The 17,930-nt window shown below is 41.6% G+C and overlaps 1 protein-coding gene across 5 annotated transcripts in view; it reads left to right on the forward strand.

Annotated features, from left to right (window-relative positions):
• LOC119721161 (serine/threonine-protein phosphatase 4 regulatory subunit 4-like) overlaps positions 1-17,930 on the forward strand; it is a 93,688-nt gene that overhangs the window by 28,974 nt on the left and 46,784 nt on the right. For all 5 annotated transcript variants that reach the window (XM_038191024.1, XM_038191028.1, XM_038191025.1 and 2 more), the window contains exons 6-8: positions 3,268-3,374; positions 7,552-7,659; positions 8,302-8,423. In XM_038191024.1, coding sequence (XP_038046952.1) covers positions 3,268-3,374; positions 7,552-7,659; positions 8,302-8,423 — 337 coding nt within the window. The remainder of the gene's footprint in view (positions 1-3,267; positions 3,375-7,551; positions 7,660-8,301; positions 8,424-17,930) is intronic.

Consider the following 17,930-nt stretch of genomic DNA (forward strand, 5'->3'; position numbering starts at 1 on the left):
TGTATATCATGGGAAGGATTTTGTTTATGAATACATAAACATGTACATTCTCATAGTGATATCGCTGCATCGCAACCGATCAGTTTAAAATTCAACTGCAAAAACTTGTCAAAAAAAGTTGCCACTCATAGAGAGCAATCCATGTAATCAGTGTTACCCTGGATTGGACATTTGGGAGACATTCCCATAGACTTGTGCACAAAATTTGTCAAACTTAAATGTGCCCTAACCCAATATTCCCTTGTCCTTTTTCCACGAATTTCGGTATGTTTACTAATTAGACCACGAGCAACAAATCAGCAAAATTGTGCCTCTAAAGGGGGGCTGTGACATTCATGTCTCCCTAATGACCGATGTCTCCCATCATGCGAAGAAATTACGATAACGTGTCTCCTTAATGGTACCTTTACACGTATAATACCGGAGTCATGTACGTATAACGCACGTATCTACCAACAATTAGGTATTCAAGGCGCTGGTAAACTTTTTATTAATCCTAACATTTAAAATGTAAAACTAAAATCCAAAAATTTAAAGTATATTTTGAAAATGAAAAGCAGTACACTAGAGGATTAAACCACAACCACCCCAAAAAAAAGCCATCGGAAAAATTGTCCACTTCAAGATTAATTACAAAAATGATAATACACAGTCACATACAAAGAATTTGTGTAATATTTTACTCTTGTCTGACTTGGTGCTGTTTGACGGTGATTTTATTGTTGGATTGAACTTGACCAAGAAAAGTACACAGCCACCCATAAGGTTTTAACAAGTCCATTATCAAAATTCAAAAGGTGAACATGTTCTCCTGGCCATACTGTGGCATTAATTGCACTTCAACATTTACCGTGCTACCTAGCCCAGGTGGTCTCCCTTTCCTCCCTACGTTACGGAGGGAGTCCAGGGTATGAAGTGCTCAAAACCGGGCGAAAAAATTTATGACCAATATTTTCAATATTTGTACCTTGTTGGAGAAGCTAATTTTTACGTCTCAGTATTTTATGTGTCCTTATCTATTGGTCCGGGGGGTTCAGGAATTCCATATGCGATGCTGACCGACGTTAATCAGGAAAATAAACTCGAAAGTAACGTTAAACTTGTATGTTTTTGTAGACTCTTTGCATCAGTTTCTCCAAAGATACTAGAGAGGCCGTGCAACATGAACGTGCAGTGCGCACGTGCGACTTCCTTAGTAACCGCCCTCATATGCATGCGCACTAACTTGTACATGTAGGTGCGGTCGCCTATCCAATGACCGAGCGTGTTTTCGTGACAGTTACCAGAAACATGTGTCGGCTTTTGCTATGGGTTGTGTGTTTTCGTGACATCGGTTGGCTGGAGTGACGTCACTGTTCCAACCAAAACTGAACAAAGGAGGGCACTAGCGTGCGTGTGCGCTTTCATACGCACGTATGATTTGGTGAGAAACTGATGAAAAGAGACTACAAAAAGTACAAGTTTAACCATGGTTTAACGTTGCTTTAGAGTTTATTTTCCTGATTAACATCGGTCAGCATCACATATGGAATTCCTGAGACCCCCGGATCAATACATGTAGATAAGGATGCATAGAGTACCATGTAGGCGTGAAACAAGCTTCTATAACGAGGTAAAATGTAACAAAAATCAGGTCAAAATTTTGGATGGTATTATGTAGAGATTTCTCATCCTGGACGTCAGTCGTAATGCAATGAAGACTTCGTCCAACCTGGGCTACCATTCTACCCTAATATTACCCACTACACTGCACATCTGTACACCGCAGCACGGTGTTAATAACAGTCTAGGTTTTGGCACCCAGCGTGTAATGAAACACCCAAGTGCATACACTGGAGATGAATCATGTCAGCGATATTTAGTTATCGGATACGCTCGGTCCAAATTGCAAGGGGAATAAGTGTCAGTTGAGTGGGGAAAGATACTGTGTATATGCCTGGGTTGACAGACTACATGTATGTCAATTGCTTGATTGCACTGACAGTCAATCCATGCATGGAGGTCTCATTAAGTTGTCAGTCACACTGGCATATCTTATGTGGATCGCTTGACTTTTTAATTAATTTTAGCCATCTGGGGTCCTTTTTGAAATTGAAATTTTGTTAGCAAGGAGCCTTTTAAGTCAGCCTGATTTGAGCCTGATATTTTAAGGGAAGGGAAGGTCTAAAGCATATTTTAGAGTTTCTGGATTTTTTCAGGTTAGATTTAGTTTGATTTTCCCACTCCATAAGAATAGATGTACATTTGAAAAATTAAAGTTTTCAATATTATCTACAAGTGCCGGTTGTAGTGGGGGATCATCTAGAAATTGAATAGGGCGTGTTATACACATGTAGATGACCTCAAATAAATAATGAAAATTGCATATACCCTGTGCTCTTCAAAACATTGATTTTTTTTCTCCTTACAAACTTTGAATTTGTATGATTTTTTGGAAGAAAAAACTACTTACTGGTATTTCCGATTTTGGGTGTATGCAACCGCTGAAAGTGGTTTCCATTTTGTGCACAAATAAACCCAACCTGGGAGAGCCGAATTAATTGTCTGACAGCCAACGATTTTAAATTTTGTGTATAAATAATTCAATAACTAAACGATGGTGTTTTTTTTCCATTCAATGTCTCATTCAAAAATGAATGATTTCTACATGTATATTGCTAGGAAAATAGCAATTGAAGAAACCCCAAATCTATAGCACAGGGAATGCATCTTTAATTTCAGATTGAATGCAAGAATATTAATGTTATCAAACATTCATGAATACGGTACATAAGACAGTTTACCCATAATTATCAGCACCCAAACTCCAAGCGGTCTTAAACAGAGTGATTAAAACCTCCCAAGCACACATTTATTACATTATTCTAATTTTGTTGCAATCTTATTAAAACGCGACAGTCATTCTGAGTATTTAACAAAAAAAATCATGCTTCATAGAATCTTTGCTTACGGTAAACAAAGCAGTGAAATTGCCCCTCGTTAGCCTTCCACTTCGTGATCACTTCATCACACCTTTTATTTTCTCGTAACTGGGGCAATTATTCCAGATAAAGCATTTCAAAAGCCGGTAAACGGTAAACAAAGCCATAAAATTGACCCTCGTTAGCCTTCCACTTCGTAATCACTTCATCACACCTTTTATTTTCTCGTAACTGGGGCAATTATTCCAGATAAAGCGTTTTAAAACCCGTGCCAACGTTTTGTGTGTCAATTTTATTTTCAAATAACGACAAGATGATAACCTGCTTTCCATTGTTGTCTCGCCAGGTCTTGACAGTAGCAGTGGCTAAAGGTCAGTTGTCTCAGTCGGTGCAGTCCCGATTGGCCAGTTGTCGCATCCTGGGCAAGATAGCCACTCGCTGTGATTCCTTCATGTGAGTACCACAGTACAATGCTGCAACCGTTTTGAAACCGAAACCCTCCCTACTTCCCCCCCCCCAAAAAAAAAATTGAGACAAATGTTCTATGAAATCTGTAGTAGCTAGGGTTAAAAATATTTAAGAAATCAAGAAATGTACGTGTACAGTGTAGTTGATTTCCAATGATCAGTCAATTTGACTGAGTTTTGGAATAAAGAGTTACAATGAGGAAAACGTGTTTCGTGATCAAAACGTTTTGCATGGTTTTTCACTGTTTCCTCGAGAAGTGTAATATCCACTGAGCTGAAACTTCAACAGGTTCGGTTCGGAACATTCTTCTTTGGAATTTGAGTGCCTTGTGTAATTACTGGAAACAAACAACATGCATGAACAGCATATGATCCTATGTTTTCTCGCCTAACAGTACAAATTTTACATGTTGAAGCACTGTAGCAACATTTTGATGTTTTCATTGTTGATTATATACAAACTGTACATGTACATGTTCTCTGTTCCCATAGACCTTACTATAAACACACAAGCCAATGTGCCCTCTGTATACAACTGATAAATACTGTTTGTTCGGTTTCATAAGGTCAAGCACATGTTGATAAACCTTGGTGGAGATAACATTCTTGCAAAGACCCTTGTTTTCAACAAAAGAAACACAATGTGCATACTTTGGTGATGTGTTATTCACCTTGGTATTTTGTTTACGAAAAAAAAAGAAGTCTTTCTTGTTTTAGGTGGCACTTGTTGCACACATATGTGTGCTTTTGTTTTTTGTTAAAGATATCTAAAAAATTAATGAATATTGCAGTATTGTGGTTGGACACGTATCTTCGTAAACACCGGCAATCGTGGACCCCCGATTGTCTCTAATCATTCCTTACTACAGCCTGTCTAAAAAAAAATGGTACAATCAGAAAAAACATTGGTTAAATATGAAATTTCAAAATAAGTCATTCTTACTTGGCATAATATTAAAGAACAAAGACTGGGCTTTCCAATAGTGTTTGTTTGATCTTATTTGCTTTTGTCAATTCAGAGATATAATCAATTAAGTGCGATACACCAAAATCGATTTTGTGCCACTTTTATGCATGGGCAGAGTTGTTTCCAGTACTGTGCCATGCTGTCTTGAAGCTCACAAAAGATTGCAACTTGGCAAAAGAAACAAACTCGATTGTGTTCCGCAGTAAACTGGAGTTATCTCTGGATTGACAAAAGCAAATGAGATGAAACAAAAAGTATTGGAAAGCCTGGTCTTTTTTCTTTAATGTGATGCTCAAAACGACTTACTTATGTTGAGATTTAATATTGAAAATCGTTTTCGATTGTACCATTTTTTTTTAGACAGGCTGTACAACAGCAACAGCTCTCATTGGTTTTGTACACGACTTTCAATCGTGGACGTTCGGTCAATCGTGGATGTATTGTTTGTGCCCCAACCCTTTTGTCCTAGGTCCACGATTTCCCGTGTTTACATGGGAACGAATGGGAGCAGATGTACATGTACATGTACGGAAAATTGTTGGGGGAAAAAATGTGGTTTTGCTGACTGAGGACAACCCCCTAGTTACATGTAGGTGACTGGCAAGCATGACTGATTTTGTAAAGATTTGCCTGCAGGCTACATGTTGCACAACCCCCCTGGTTTTCTGGTATTTATGTATGTGGTTGGGTCGTAAAAATATGTATACAGTTATACCACAGGTTTGTCCTGTGGAATCCTTCTATCCAAAGTGCATTGAACCCTTGTACTTGAGTTCTGGGCCCAGTTTCTTGGCCCTGCTTACCGTTACCGAAAAGCCCTGCTTACTACGGCAGAAAATTCCGTGCTTACTGTAAGCGTATTTCACGTGTTAGCGAGGAATGTGTGCTTCTGCGCATGCATATATCCCGTAACTAAGGATTCTGTGCTCACGAGTTAGCACAGAATTGTTCTGCTAGCGTGTTTAGCACAAAATTTGTGGTCGTACATTGTGTAAGCGCGGAATTCTGTGGTTCTAAGCAGAGCCAAGAAATCGGGCCCTGGTCCAATGTAGAAGCCATGTTTGATTCTTGCTAGTGTGGAAGGGGTTCCCAGTCCCACAACCTCTGTGTTGAACCCGCAAGGTTTGTGCAGGCTTAGTCAGGTTGGACTCGAACCCAAGACCTCATGCTTACTGCTGCAGATGTCTCACTGAGAATTTTCAAGGGGAAAAAAGTGGAAGCTCACATGGGTATGATTTGAACCCAGGACCTCTTGCTATACAAGTGCAGATGTCATACCAAAGTAATCGAAGTGATATTATGGGCTTTTATCTACAGAAATGAATTTGCCTGTGTCTTAAAATCAAATTTGTCCACCAAAACAATTGACTCGGCATAGAATAAATCATGTAACCTTTACATGTACATGTATGTAAATGACTACCATTCTAATCCTGTACCATTACATGTATACTCATATTTACGTATCCTCAGATAGTGCATTGTTTATATTGGTGAGTGAAGTAGGGTGGTGTAATGACGCCTTTTACAAAGATATTACCCACTCCCCTATTTTCCCCCCAGTGTACAAAATGTACATGTAATAAGAAACACCAAGGCCTCATTAACACTAACTCCCTAGGCCTTTTTGCTAGGATGTAGCCTCAATCCTGCAAAATCCTCCAATTAGCCTCATGAAAAAATATCATACCGGTATAGCCTCAACCCTGCAAATTCCTTCATTATTTCTTGAATATGGTCCGTGGAGGGGTGACCACTGCCTGAATCCTGCCAAATCCTGCTGCAGTGACTGTCAATATGTTGAGGCTTGGCCAGTGACACCCTGCAGCAGTACGAAGGATTTCAAGCATAACCAGGCCTATATTTATGCATGGCCGTGCAAAAAACAACACAAGGTTCGGCCCAAGACCTTGACAAAGTGCATCCTACGAAATCAGTGATGCACTTTTGCCACGTAACCTCAATCCTCCAAATTCCTCCACTTTGACGAAGAGGATTTTGAAGGATCCAGGGCGGTTAGGGTTAAAGATTACACTTTTTATAAATCTTTATTTTTGTAATTGAAAATTGCTTCAATAAATGCCATTGTTCACCCATTTTACATGTACCCTGAAATCACTGAACCCTTCTTTACTTACATGTAATGACAATGTGTACCGGTACGTACAATTCATGCAGTTTGTTTACACGTGTACATTCAGTCAGAGCATGGAGCTCCATGGTCAGAGACAGTGAGTTGTAAATACATCGTACATGTTGTATACATTGTACAGTGTGTACTGCATAATGTAAACGGTCCAGCGATATTAATACTGATATGACAGATTATGATTAATAGTGTCAGACCTTGTAGGCCTCATTACTGTTTATTTTGTTCAACACTGTCACCGAGTGCTTAATTGTCACTCATACATCATGTCCGTATTACGGGTACATGTATGTTGGCCAACTCATTTATCAAGTTCAACTTAACCAATTTATCCTCTACATGTACATTGTACATGTCAATGTACATGTTACACATCAAAATAGATTGATTTTGAAGCTAATTATATGATATTTTGAAGCTAGTAAGATTATACTGTGCATGTCATTTGCAGTTACTTGTACTTTACTGTACATGTACTTTGCAGTTGGTGCTTTTTCCCCACTTGGTCGGAGGCACTCTTCAAAACAAATTCTGTTTTACACTGAGTTGAACATGTACCTAAACATTCGGCTACCAGTTTTCATCCTTTCCTGCACAAAATATTTCTCTCTGTTTATTTCCATTTTAACCTGAGAAAAAAATACCGGTATACTGTCTATTTCTTTATTCTAGGCTATTTCTGTCTATAAGCAACAAGACTTTTGTTCAAACAAGGACCTAAGGCAAAAAAAAAAGTCTTCGGTTTCTGGTATGAAACTTGCCCCAAAAGTGGTGCGGCGACGCAGCTTTTTTTTTTTTTACTCTTTTTTTTTCTTCAAATGTTGGCTGATGACTGCAAATGGTGCCTGACTAAATGTAGTGCAAAATATATGGGAGCCCAGAGAGGCCACATAAAGCTTTATTCGATCGTAACCTCATCTAAAAAAAAGTTAAAATTGTGCAGCAGCAGGATTCCAGTCAAACCAATGAGTTTGGCGGTTTTTAGACATCATCTTTTTTTTGGCCTAATGTAATCCATGGTTTTCTTGTCATAAATATTCCCAACAGGATCAAGCGAGATATACTGCCCCTAGTCACCTCCTTATGCCAGAATGTGGACTATGAGGTGCGGGCCTGCATGTGCAGACAGTTAGATTTAGTAGCTAGAGGCTTGGGGTAAGTACATTTCATCTTCCTTCAAAAGAGATTGGTTCCCTGTGTGAAGCATTTTGCTTTTAGTGCTATTGTTACGCAAATTCGGATCGAGTTATGGGGACTTTCTGCTGTCCCACAGCATTTTCGGTCCCCACAAATACCTCATACAGACCAGTGTAACTCCCCACAACAACATACGAAACAAGACTGTGTGTTCTACATAACCCCCGAGGACAGACACACAAAGGGAGAACAACAGATCCTTTCAGTCTTTGGGAGTTGGGTCTTTTGTTGGAAACGGTCCTCTGTAGTAGGTTTGTGTGCTTAGTCTATGGGAGAGTTGTACAGGGACAAAGGGAAACACAAAGCAATGTCCTCGGGAGTATAGTAAAACAAGAGTGGGTAGCTTTTCAGTGTTAATGCAGTGTAAATATTACACACCTCACCAGACAAAAATTGGCTGTGCTACACCAACACATGACTTCACAGCAACCTCATTATCAAGTTAAAAATATATATTTTTAGGGAAAGTTCTCAGGGAAGTACCTGGGAAAATTCAGGGAATTTTGTTCTCAAAAGTGCTGGGAATCCTACAAATGATGATTTTACAGGCATTAGAGTGTTTCTCTTTTCTTTGTTTTGGTTTGTTCTGGCAACTGGCAGGCTTGAGCCCACCAAAAGTGCAATACTTCCAGAGTTGGTCGAACTGAGCAATGATGAGGAAAGTTGCGTACGATTGGCCGCGCTGGAGACCATAGTTAGCCTACTGAGTTTGCTGGACGACGGTAAGTCAAAACGTCGTAGCATCATTCCAAGCGATTCAAATCATTCCAAGAAGTTCAGCATCCATGTATCTCATCCATTTCATAATTTCAGTTACTCTCAATCAATCTCTTTTGGATTATATTTTATTATAAATAATGTTAAATCTAAAATTAATGTGGCCTGACGTTGCGAACTTAGCAAGTTCTTCTACAGAGGCTAAAACAGAAATGACAGAGATACATACATTAACATGGGGGTGCACACAAACATGCAGGGCTGAAAGAAGAAACACAAAAGGAGGATTAGGAGGGAAAGGTGTGGAAAGATGCAGGGGAGGGTGGATGAGAGAACAAAGAAACAAAGGGAGATGGCAAACCACAAGGGGTCTGGTGTAAACAGGGGAGGGACCAGAAAGGGGAAGGATCAAAGGTCACAGGGAGTGGGAACGGACAAAAGAGTGTGAGAGTGAAGGGATGATGCGGGGGGGGGGGGGGGGGGGACAGTATTGAGGTGGAAAGGGATGAAAGATGGCGGGAGATGTGTAAACACAAACAAGGAAGACCAGATGGATTATCTGTAACAGAGGACAATGGAGGAAGAAAAGGATTAATCATTTCCAAGTTGGATGTTGAGACCATGTGGTTGAATAGTTCGAAGACGATTCATCCACACCTTCTCTCTGCTGAGGCGAACTGACTCTTTGCGATGGCCAAGAGATTCAATGCCCTGCAAAATCATATCAGAAATGGAGTGGTTAGGCAGGTTGAAGTGATGACCAACAGGGGTGTCTAGTTTCTTGGTGTTGACCGTTGACCGATGGGCATAGAAACGCTTCTTGAGCGTATTCTTAGTCTCACCTACATACTGCACTCCACAGACCCTGCAAGAAATGAGATATATGACATTAGAGGTGTTACAAGTGATGTTACCAATGGTTCTGTGGGTAGTGACAGAAGAGTGGCCAGAAAAGGAGTCAGACTCCTGGATATGAATCTGGCAGACAACACATCTGGAACTGCACTTGAAAGTACCATGCTGGGTGGGAGGGGATGCATCTAAGGATGGGACTTCAGCTCGAACAATCAAGTCCCGTAGATTTCGAGGACGCCTGTAAGCCAATGTGGGGCCGTTGGGGATGGCGCGGGCAAGGCGATCTGAAGTATGGAGGATATGATGATTGTCATTAGTGATTTTGCGGAGGGGAGGGAGATTGGGGTGAAACGTGGTAACCAAGGGAATCATGGGTTTGGCCATGGCATCAGGGGCCTTTCCCGTGAGAGCTTGATTTCTGGGGATAGATTTAGCTCTGGCAATGGCACGATGAACTTGGCGAGAGCTGTGACCCCTGGCCACCAAGTTGTTCTTCAGTATCTGTGTATGGCGGGAGAAATCGGAATCATTAGAACAAATTCTTCTGAGTCTGAGTGCCTGGCTAAACGCTATGCCAGTTTTGCAGTGCCTGGGGTGACAGCTGGAGGAGTGGAGGTACTGGTGGGTGTCTGTGGGTTTGGAATACAGGTCAGTGGTTAGTGAGTTGCCTTGCTTGCGGACGGTGACATCCAGAAAGTGGGTTTGGTGAGCCGAGAACTCCGATGTGAATTTGATGGTTCTGTGGAAGGAATTGATGTGGTTAGTGAAGGTCAAGAGACTGTCCTCATCACTGGTCCAGATGAAGAAAACATCATCAATATATCTCCACCAGATCCAAGGGCGACATGGGGCCGAGGCAAGAATGCGTTCTTCGAGGTCACCCATGAAGAGGCAAGCCATCGACGGGGCCATGCGAGTGCCCATTGCAGTGCCGTGTACCTGTAGATAGTGTTCACCAAGGAAGGAAAAATTGTTCTTCGTTAGTATAAGTCTCATGAGGGTGCCAACATCACTGATGGGAGGAGTCGTGTGTCCTGCCTTGGCCAGAGCCAAGGAGCAAGCACGAACTCCCTCCTCATGTGGGATGTTGGTGTACAGAGATGAGACGTCGAAAGTCCCAATGATGGCTGTGCTGGGAATCTGGTCCTTGATTCCTTCAAGTTTGCGTAGGAAGTCTGGGGTGTCGTGAATGTATGACGAAATCTGTGGGACAAGGGGTTTGAGAAAACTGTCAATGAACAGGGAGATGCGTTCCGTGGGTGAGCCATTACCGGAGATGATGGGTCTACCGGGGTTGCCAGCCTTGTGAATCTTGGGTAGAAGGTAAAATCTGGCAGTCCTACAATCACAGGGAGAAAGAAATTTGTGAGCTTTCTTCGACAACTGGTCACGTGATCGCATATCGTCAAGTACCTGTTGTATATCTTGACAGAAAGTGCCTGTGGGGTCAGAGTCAAGGCGGGTATAGTTAGTGCGATTATCCAACTGGCGGTGGGCCTCATCAATGTACTGCTGACGATCCATGATGACCACAGCTGAACCTTTATCTGCTGGCTTGATGATGATGTCGGTGCGAGAGCGCAAGGAGTTGAGAGCCAGGCGCTCCTCTCTGGGGAGATTATCATGAGTCCTGTGGGGGAAGTTGTCCGGGTTAGTGACTTGGGAATTGATAACTTGAACGTATGTCTCTATGGCTGGCACACGATTCTTGGGGGGTACCCATGAACTCTTGACTCGAAAAGGCTCTGGCTCACACGGTTCACTGTCCAGGAAAAACTCCCGCAGACGGATTCTACGGTAGTATTCCGTGAGATCTTGGCTGAGCTGAACCTGGTTCACAGAACGGGGAGCGGGACAAAAATTGAGACCCTTGGAGAGAAGTTTGTGCTCTGCGTCAGATATTGATGAGGAAGAAAGATTAACTACAGTGTTGACAGGGGGTTCTGGCGGTGGCGTGGTAGATGGGGACCTAGGACGTCTGAAACGTCTGTGTCTGCGTTGCTGTTGCTTGGCAAGCAAGCCACCAATCTTCTTGTTTCTCCTGTTGAGTAGGACAGAGTCAAGGTTAGACAAACCCCTTTCAATCTCATCATGGAAATTCCTGTACGTGGAGTCAGAACAACTGGATTTGAGTTGGGAGTCAAGGTGGGAAATATTCTGATGGAGGTCCTCACGTGTAAATTGACACTGCTGAGAGAGAATATTGATGAGTTTAATAGAGGCACCATGTAGAACTTGATTCCATCTCCTTTGAAGGTGTGGTGGGAGGTTTCCTAAGCAGGGAGTGTGAGACAGTTGTTGTTGTTTTCTGTATCGCAAGATAATCAATTCAAGTTCCCATTTTACCCTTTTTTTCGCCTTTCAAAACTTACTCGATAAATTGTCTCTGCCAGTTTCTACTGAGGGTTGCAGATACCCAAAATGTTAGTTTCGGGGTTGGAATAAAACATACAAGTTGAAAATTTATTAAGAGAGAAAAGAAAATGGAATTTGTTGAAGAGCACGGAGTATGCATTTTTAATGCACCCATTAGTTCAGCTCCAATAATACTTCAAGAACTGTATACAACTGGTGGGCGTCTCTTGAAGCAATAATTGATCCCCAGTCCAGTGTGTACATAGATTCCTTCATTGGCCAACAAGGCATCAAGTTAATGACCCGTGATCGCTGAATGCCTCACCATATGAATTATGCACATCACTCCGCGATGGCCTCTTTGTTATCCTTGGCGTTGGTCAGTTACCCGGCAACGAGGCATTCCGGTTCCCATAGAAACGCCGTCTGAAGCATTCGACCCTGACCTTGTTATCCTTTTTGGTGACTTGTGTTAGATGCACCAAATGAAATATCCGAGAAATCCTGTTGGTTTTGTAAATGTACGTTGTACATTTTGATGAGATAAGGGACTTGACTGGAAACTAATATTCATAAATACCTAAGACAGTTTACGCATTCCTATTGGTCGAGAGCCCGTCACGTGGCTGGTCTTAAACGGATGATAAAGACATGGCTAGCTGGTATTAAACACTTTTCCAGTGTCACAAGAAATTTGGACTCCCATGAAATCCGGTGCCTTTTAACGTTTCATTGGTTGAACGTTCACATTCCTCACGTATACATGCGCAATACTACCAGTGAATCAGTATTTCATGGTCCGAAATTCACACTACACTAGCCCAGTTGCATTTTGCGCAGTACGCGCAACGCGCGCGCCAATGCCCTTATAAGGTAACGAGTTGTGGAGGGACATTCAATATTATAGTCAGAGGGGTGTTTCGTAAAATATGAAGTAAAATTGTTGAACAAAATGGTTGGCAACGTCTAGTTTTTGGCTTATTTTGATTTTTGACCGAAAAAGGTATTTATGGATGGGGATAAATGTGTTCGGTCGGTATTAAACACTCTGTTTAAGACCGGTGGGAGTCTGGATGGGTGATAATTACCCATCCAGACTCCCACCGGTCTGTGTTATACCTCCCGAACACACATTTATTCCCTTAATAAAATGTGGTGCTTACATGTACATGTATGTATACATTGTACATGTACATGTACATGTACATGTATATATAGCGCTTTATACCCAAGGTCTCAAAGCGCTTCACAATTAGTACTCCTGTTCATCAGGCCATGAGACCAGTTTTTGCAGCAGCTTGAGAATGTACATGTACGTGTATATATAGCGCTTTATACCAAAGGTCTCAAAGTGCTTCACAATTAGTACCCCTGTTCATCAGGCCATGAGACCAGTTTTTGCAGCAGCTTGAGATCAGCGCATTAGGGTCTCTACCGGTACCTTCACAGGTACCCATTTATACTTCTGGGTGGAGAGAGACAATTGTAGTCAAGTGTCTTGCCCAAGAACACAAGCACCATCTTCCCTGTCAGGGTTCGAACCCATATACCACGGCATGGAGTCGAACACCGTAGTGTTACAATCCAAATTGCTGGGCCCAATTCCATGGCTTTGCTTATTACAGAATTCTACGCTTGCTATCTGATTCTGTGCTAACAGCGCTAGCAGAAAAAAATCTTTGCTGACACTGTAAGCACAGAATCCTTAGTTACGGGATGTATGCATGTAAGTCTAAAAGGCTTGCTAACCCGTGAAATATGCTTAACGTAAGCACAGATTGTTCTGCTACACAGGGATTTTTAGCTATTTTGGAAACAGTAAGCAGAGCCATGCAATTGGTCCCTGATCACTTCAACTATTTACTGTCAAGGGGACATCAAGCCCTAGCTGTGTAAAGGACATCTAATGGACTCCATGCGCGAGAGAAAGAGGGCGCTTTTTGACCACTTCTGAGACCCCAGTGGACGGGTCACACCACGTGCGTGTACTGGTTCGCTCTGTCGGTTGTGTGTTAGAAGATCCCTTTTAGTGGTCGCCCCATCTCCCCCTTTGTAAACTGTTGAGGGGGTATATGTACTTGTGCACAGAGTCCATCCGATTCGTTAGTAAAAACATCATACACGCGCGCACCACTGATAACTAGCGCCCATTGGATAAATCTCAAGGTGCATTAACTTCCGGTTCCATTCGTGCTATGCTACACCGTGTGAGGTACGCATGGTTGAATTGAGATGACGTCACACTAACAAACCGGATAGTGATTGGGGTCTACCTTCCTCTATCCTGGGGGAAAAAATCCTCCCAAACCTGGTGGTACAGTAGATATGGAAGGATGTGGGAGGATTTTGTCTCAAGGGTTTACTGAGATGAATAAGAAAGAACAAGAAAACCACCTGGATATTTACATGGAGTAAGGCATGATCAATTATTGATAGTCTGCTTTTTTCCTTCATCTTCATCCATGCATCCTGACCAGGTGTGAACCCCACTAGAGGTAGAATCTGTATGTGGATGTGTACATACCGTACATTGTAGCTCATGCATGTTACTCGGTGTTGTGAAAAGTCTGTGTTTCTTGCCAATTGGTCATTCAATGAATTCGGGCGATTCACAATGCAGCGCGCCACCAAGAGTTTGCCATGGAGAGTCCATTTTTCAAGTATGCAGTCGACAAAACAGAGACAATTTGAATGAGTGTCAGTAGACAACTTGAGCTAATAATACCGGTACATGTATGTTATAAATTGGGGCATTGCATTCTGCCGCCTTACAAAAAACACCATATTGATGACAAGAAAAGAAAAGGGCAAACAGATCCTCAAATTATACGCTTACGACACTACTGACTGGGAAAACTAACGATTTCAAATGTTCCGCGCTGCGTATTTGTCGACCATCTCCCACAATGCACTGGGAAAAATGAACTCTCCGTGGCAAACTCTTGGTGGTGCACTGCATTGTGAATTGCCCGAATTGGGGTCCAAAGTGTGACAGTTTTCTTGTCACTGTTACATACCTTGGTACTTTGTAATTTGACATTGAAGTATCATTAAGAATGACTAAAAACATTGTTTGTTTTTTTATTGGGTGCATGTGTAGGTACCAGTACATGTACTGTACATGTACATTGTACAGTGTGTACATGTACTGTAGTTCACTATTCATACATGTGTATACATGCACTCTTGGAAAAAAACTGCAATGAGGATATCATAGATATCACTTGGGAACACTGTGTAAGAAATAACGTGAGCGCAAGCGCTGAAGCTCATGAAACCCCTAAACTAAAAGTTGCACTTAGCGAGATTTTCAGTGGGCATTGCAACACACAATTGAATACGGTGTGGCCCTGTATTTAATTGTGCAGCTTTTTGTTTTGACGTTTCAGGAGCTTCAGCACTTGCGCTCTCGTTATTTCTTACACACTGTTCCCAAGTGAGGTATCAAATTGAACTGGAAAGTTTCCGTGACAAAACGTACATTTCGGATTTTGTTCGCCGAGACATGTCCAAACAAGGATGATTATAAAAACTGCTTAGTTTCTTTTTGTGCCAGGTGTATTTGCACAAGTATGCCACTTTATAATTGTTTTGAATTATAATTTTTTATTTTTTATTTTGTAGTACTTACAAGAAAAAGAAATGTGTGCATGTTATTGTGTAGTTTTGTGTCGTTGCATTGTGTGTAGACAGCTGGCAGTTCAATGTTTACTCACGCTTTTTTTTTTTTAGTCTGCATATCATTTGTGCTTGGTGGGACATTAGTCTCTTGCATATAGCCACTTCAGTGGATTTATGTTCAGCCAAACTGCATGTTTACATTGCATGTTTTGTCATTTAAAATGTCGCATAATGTTGAACATACACCCCCATGTACTTGGCGATACATGTCTGCAGACTATGAACCTGAGAATGTCTTATATTCACTGGAGGATCCGAAATTTTTGGCCATCGTCAACATTTTCAGACTATTCATAAATATTCCAAAGAAAATTTAAGACATTTTGGGGTTCTTTTGCCATTTTTATTACTTTTTAGTATTGGTTATTGCACAATTTGTTCTGTGAAGATTAAACAAGTATTAAGACTGACAGGGATATAAGATCATTTGCATTTATCCTGCAAGTAACCTACCAAATTATTACCAAAAAGCTGATGGTATTTGGACTAAAGATCGTACTGGTACTAAACACCCCGTGAAATTATTCCGTCTGGCTTGCTGTCATTGTAGGCCATCAGCCTCAGTCCAAAATTTTGGCCGCCGGTATCAAATGAGGGGAATAATCGTCATAGCGATTTTTGGCAAGGTATACACCTCCGGAATTGGAAAATATGTGATAGCATTGCAGCGGTGGCAGCTTTTTGGGTGTTGTCACCTTTTTTTCAAAATGACCATCAAAATGCTTTTCACCACTCTAGGGGCGGTATACCTTGCCCATGCGCACTATAATCATTTATGCCCTGATTTGATACCGACCAAACCCCCAGGCTGATGGCCTATTGAGAAGAAATCAAGAAATGTAGGTGATTTCCAGCGATCAGCCAGTTGACTGATTATGGAATAAAGAGCTCTATTGACAAAAATCGTGTTTTGTGATCAAAAGGTGGTTCATGGTTTTTCACTGTTTTCGCCAAAAAAAAAGTGTAATAAACACTGAGCTGAGACTTCAAGGTTTTGAACATTCTTGTTTGGATTTTGAGTTGTGTTATTATTGGAAACGAACAAATGATGCGTGGAAAGCAAATGATCCTACCGGTACATGCCTTTTCTGTTGATCATGGCCCAGTTTCAGTGAAGGTAATGTATGTACATTGTACTTAGCAAAAATCAGCGGAGAACCAGTCACTTGTAATATATACAATGCATGACATTTTTGGCCGGTAATTGGTTAATGCTCAGCACTAATGTTCTGTGCTTGGCAAGTTGGCCCGTCCCTGTAATGAAAGCTGGTTGCCAGGACAACCAGACGAGATTGATATCCCTAATCTTTTCGCAAACACATTCACTTTGGTGGGAGTGCATTTTTGGGGGGTTTAATTCACATTGTTTAAATACGAAACCAGACTTCAACAAGCGAAGGAAGTGCGGTGTTAACTTTCGGTTTTGCTGTCAGGAAAAGTATCAAATTTTGAAGAAAAAAAAAGTTTATATAATTTAAGTAAAAAAAAAAAAAATACAACTAAAATGATGTAATATGGACTGAAAAAAATGTTGCTGGTGTGTTTTGAAAAAAAAACCTGGAAAAAACCAATGTTGTATGGAAATACAAATGTACCGGTAGGTTAAGTTGTGTGTTAAATTTCAGGGGTGTGAAATCTCCGCTATTTAGCGGATTTCCGCTTTTTTGTTCAGCGTGCCACATTTTGTTTTCTTCCGATGGTCCAGATTTCCCACCGCTTTTTCCCCCGCGCGTAAGCTTTGATTTTATTTCCGTTTATTTTATTTTCCGCCGCCGCCGAACGCACGCGATCCGCTCTCTACAACATACACGTAGCTCTGAGATGGGGTGCGTGCAAGCGAGTATTCAATGTACATGTACATTTACGTACGTACGTACGTGTGTACTATACGATGCCATGTGCATGCATTTTCAGCTCGAAGCCGCGTGTGTACACAACGTGTAAACAGCATCCGGGGAACCAACAGTCATGGCGCTGTGATTGGCTGCAGATAAATATGAATATTCACACATGCGCCATGAAGCGCGTTAGGACTCTTTGCGGCCGTTCCTGTGTCTATGCATGTAGTGACACGCGATGATCTCCACAATAACTCGCTGTAAACATCGTCTTGTTGCAAATACAAAGCCTTGAAATAAGACTAGTAAATTGTCGCCGACGTGCCGCGCCGGTAGAGGGCATCATGCGGGGCAAAGTTCATGTGTGCATTTCATTGCATGCACGCATCCTGCTGCGTATTCCGCTGCATGCTGATACGTACGTTAGTGTGCCGTTTCAAATGTTTCGAACGTATTTTGACATTAATTCCGCAAGATGTCAGTGCAACACAAATGTGTTATTATCCTAAGAGGTTCGGAGTTTGATTCGGACATTGACAAGACCGATCCTCAGGTTACGAATCCGTGGAAATGGATTTGGATGGAACACATGGTTAACTTAATGGGCAGAAATTAGGCGACTCGATCAGATTGAAGCCGGGACACGCGACGCGATGACGATGTGTATCAATCATCTGCAGTAAGGAGTTAAAATATGGAAAACGGCGGTTGAATTTCCCAGTTTTCATATACAAGTTGGCCATTTAGGCAGTTTCAAGCCAATATGAAGGAAAAGTTAACTTA

This window comes from Patiria miniata, unplaced genomic scaffold (genome assembly GCF_015706575.1).
Source record: "Patiria miniata isolate m_02_andy unplaced genomic scaffold, ASM1570657v1 HiC_scaffold_13, whole genome shotgun sequence".
Classification (NCBI taxonomy): Eukaryota; Metazoa; Echinodermata; class Asteroidea; order Valvatida; family Asterinidae; genus Patiria; species Patiria miniata.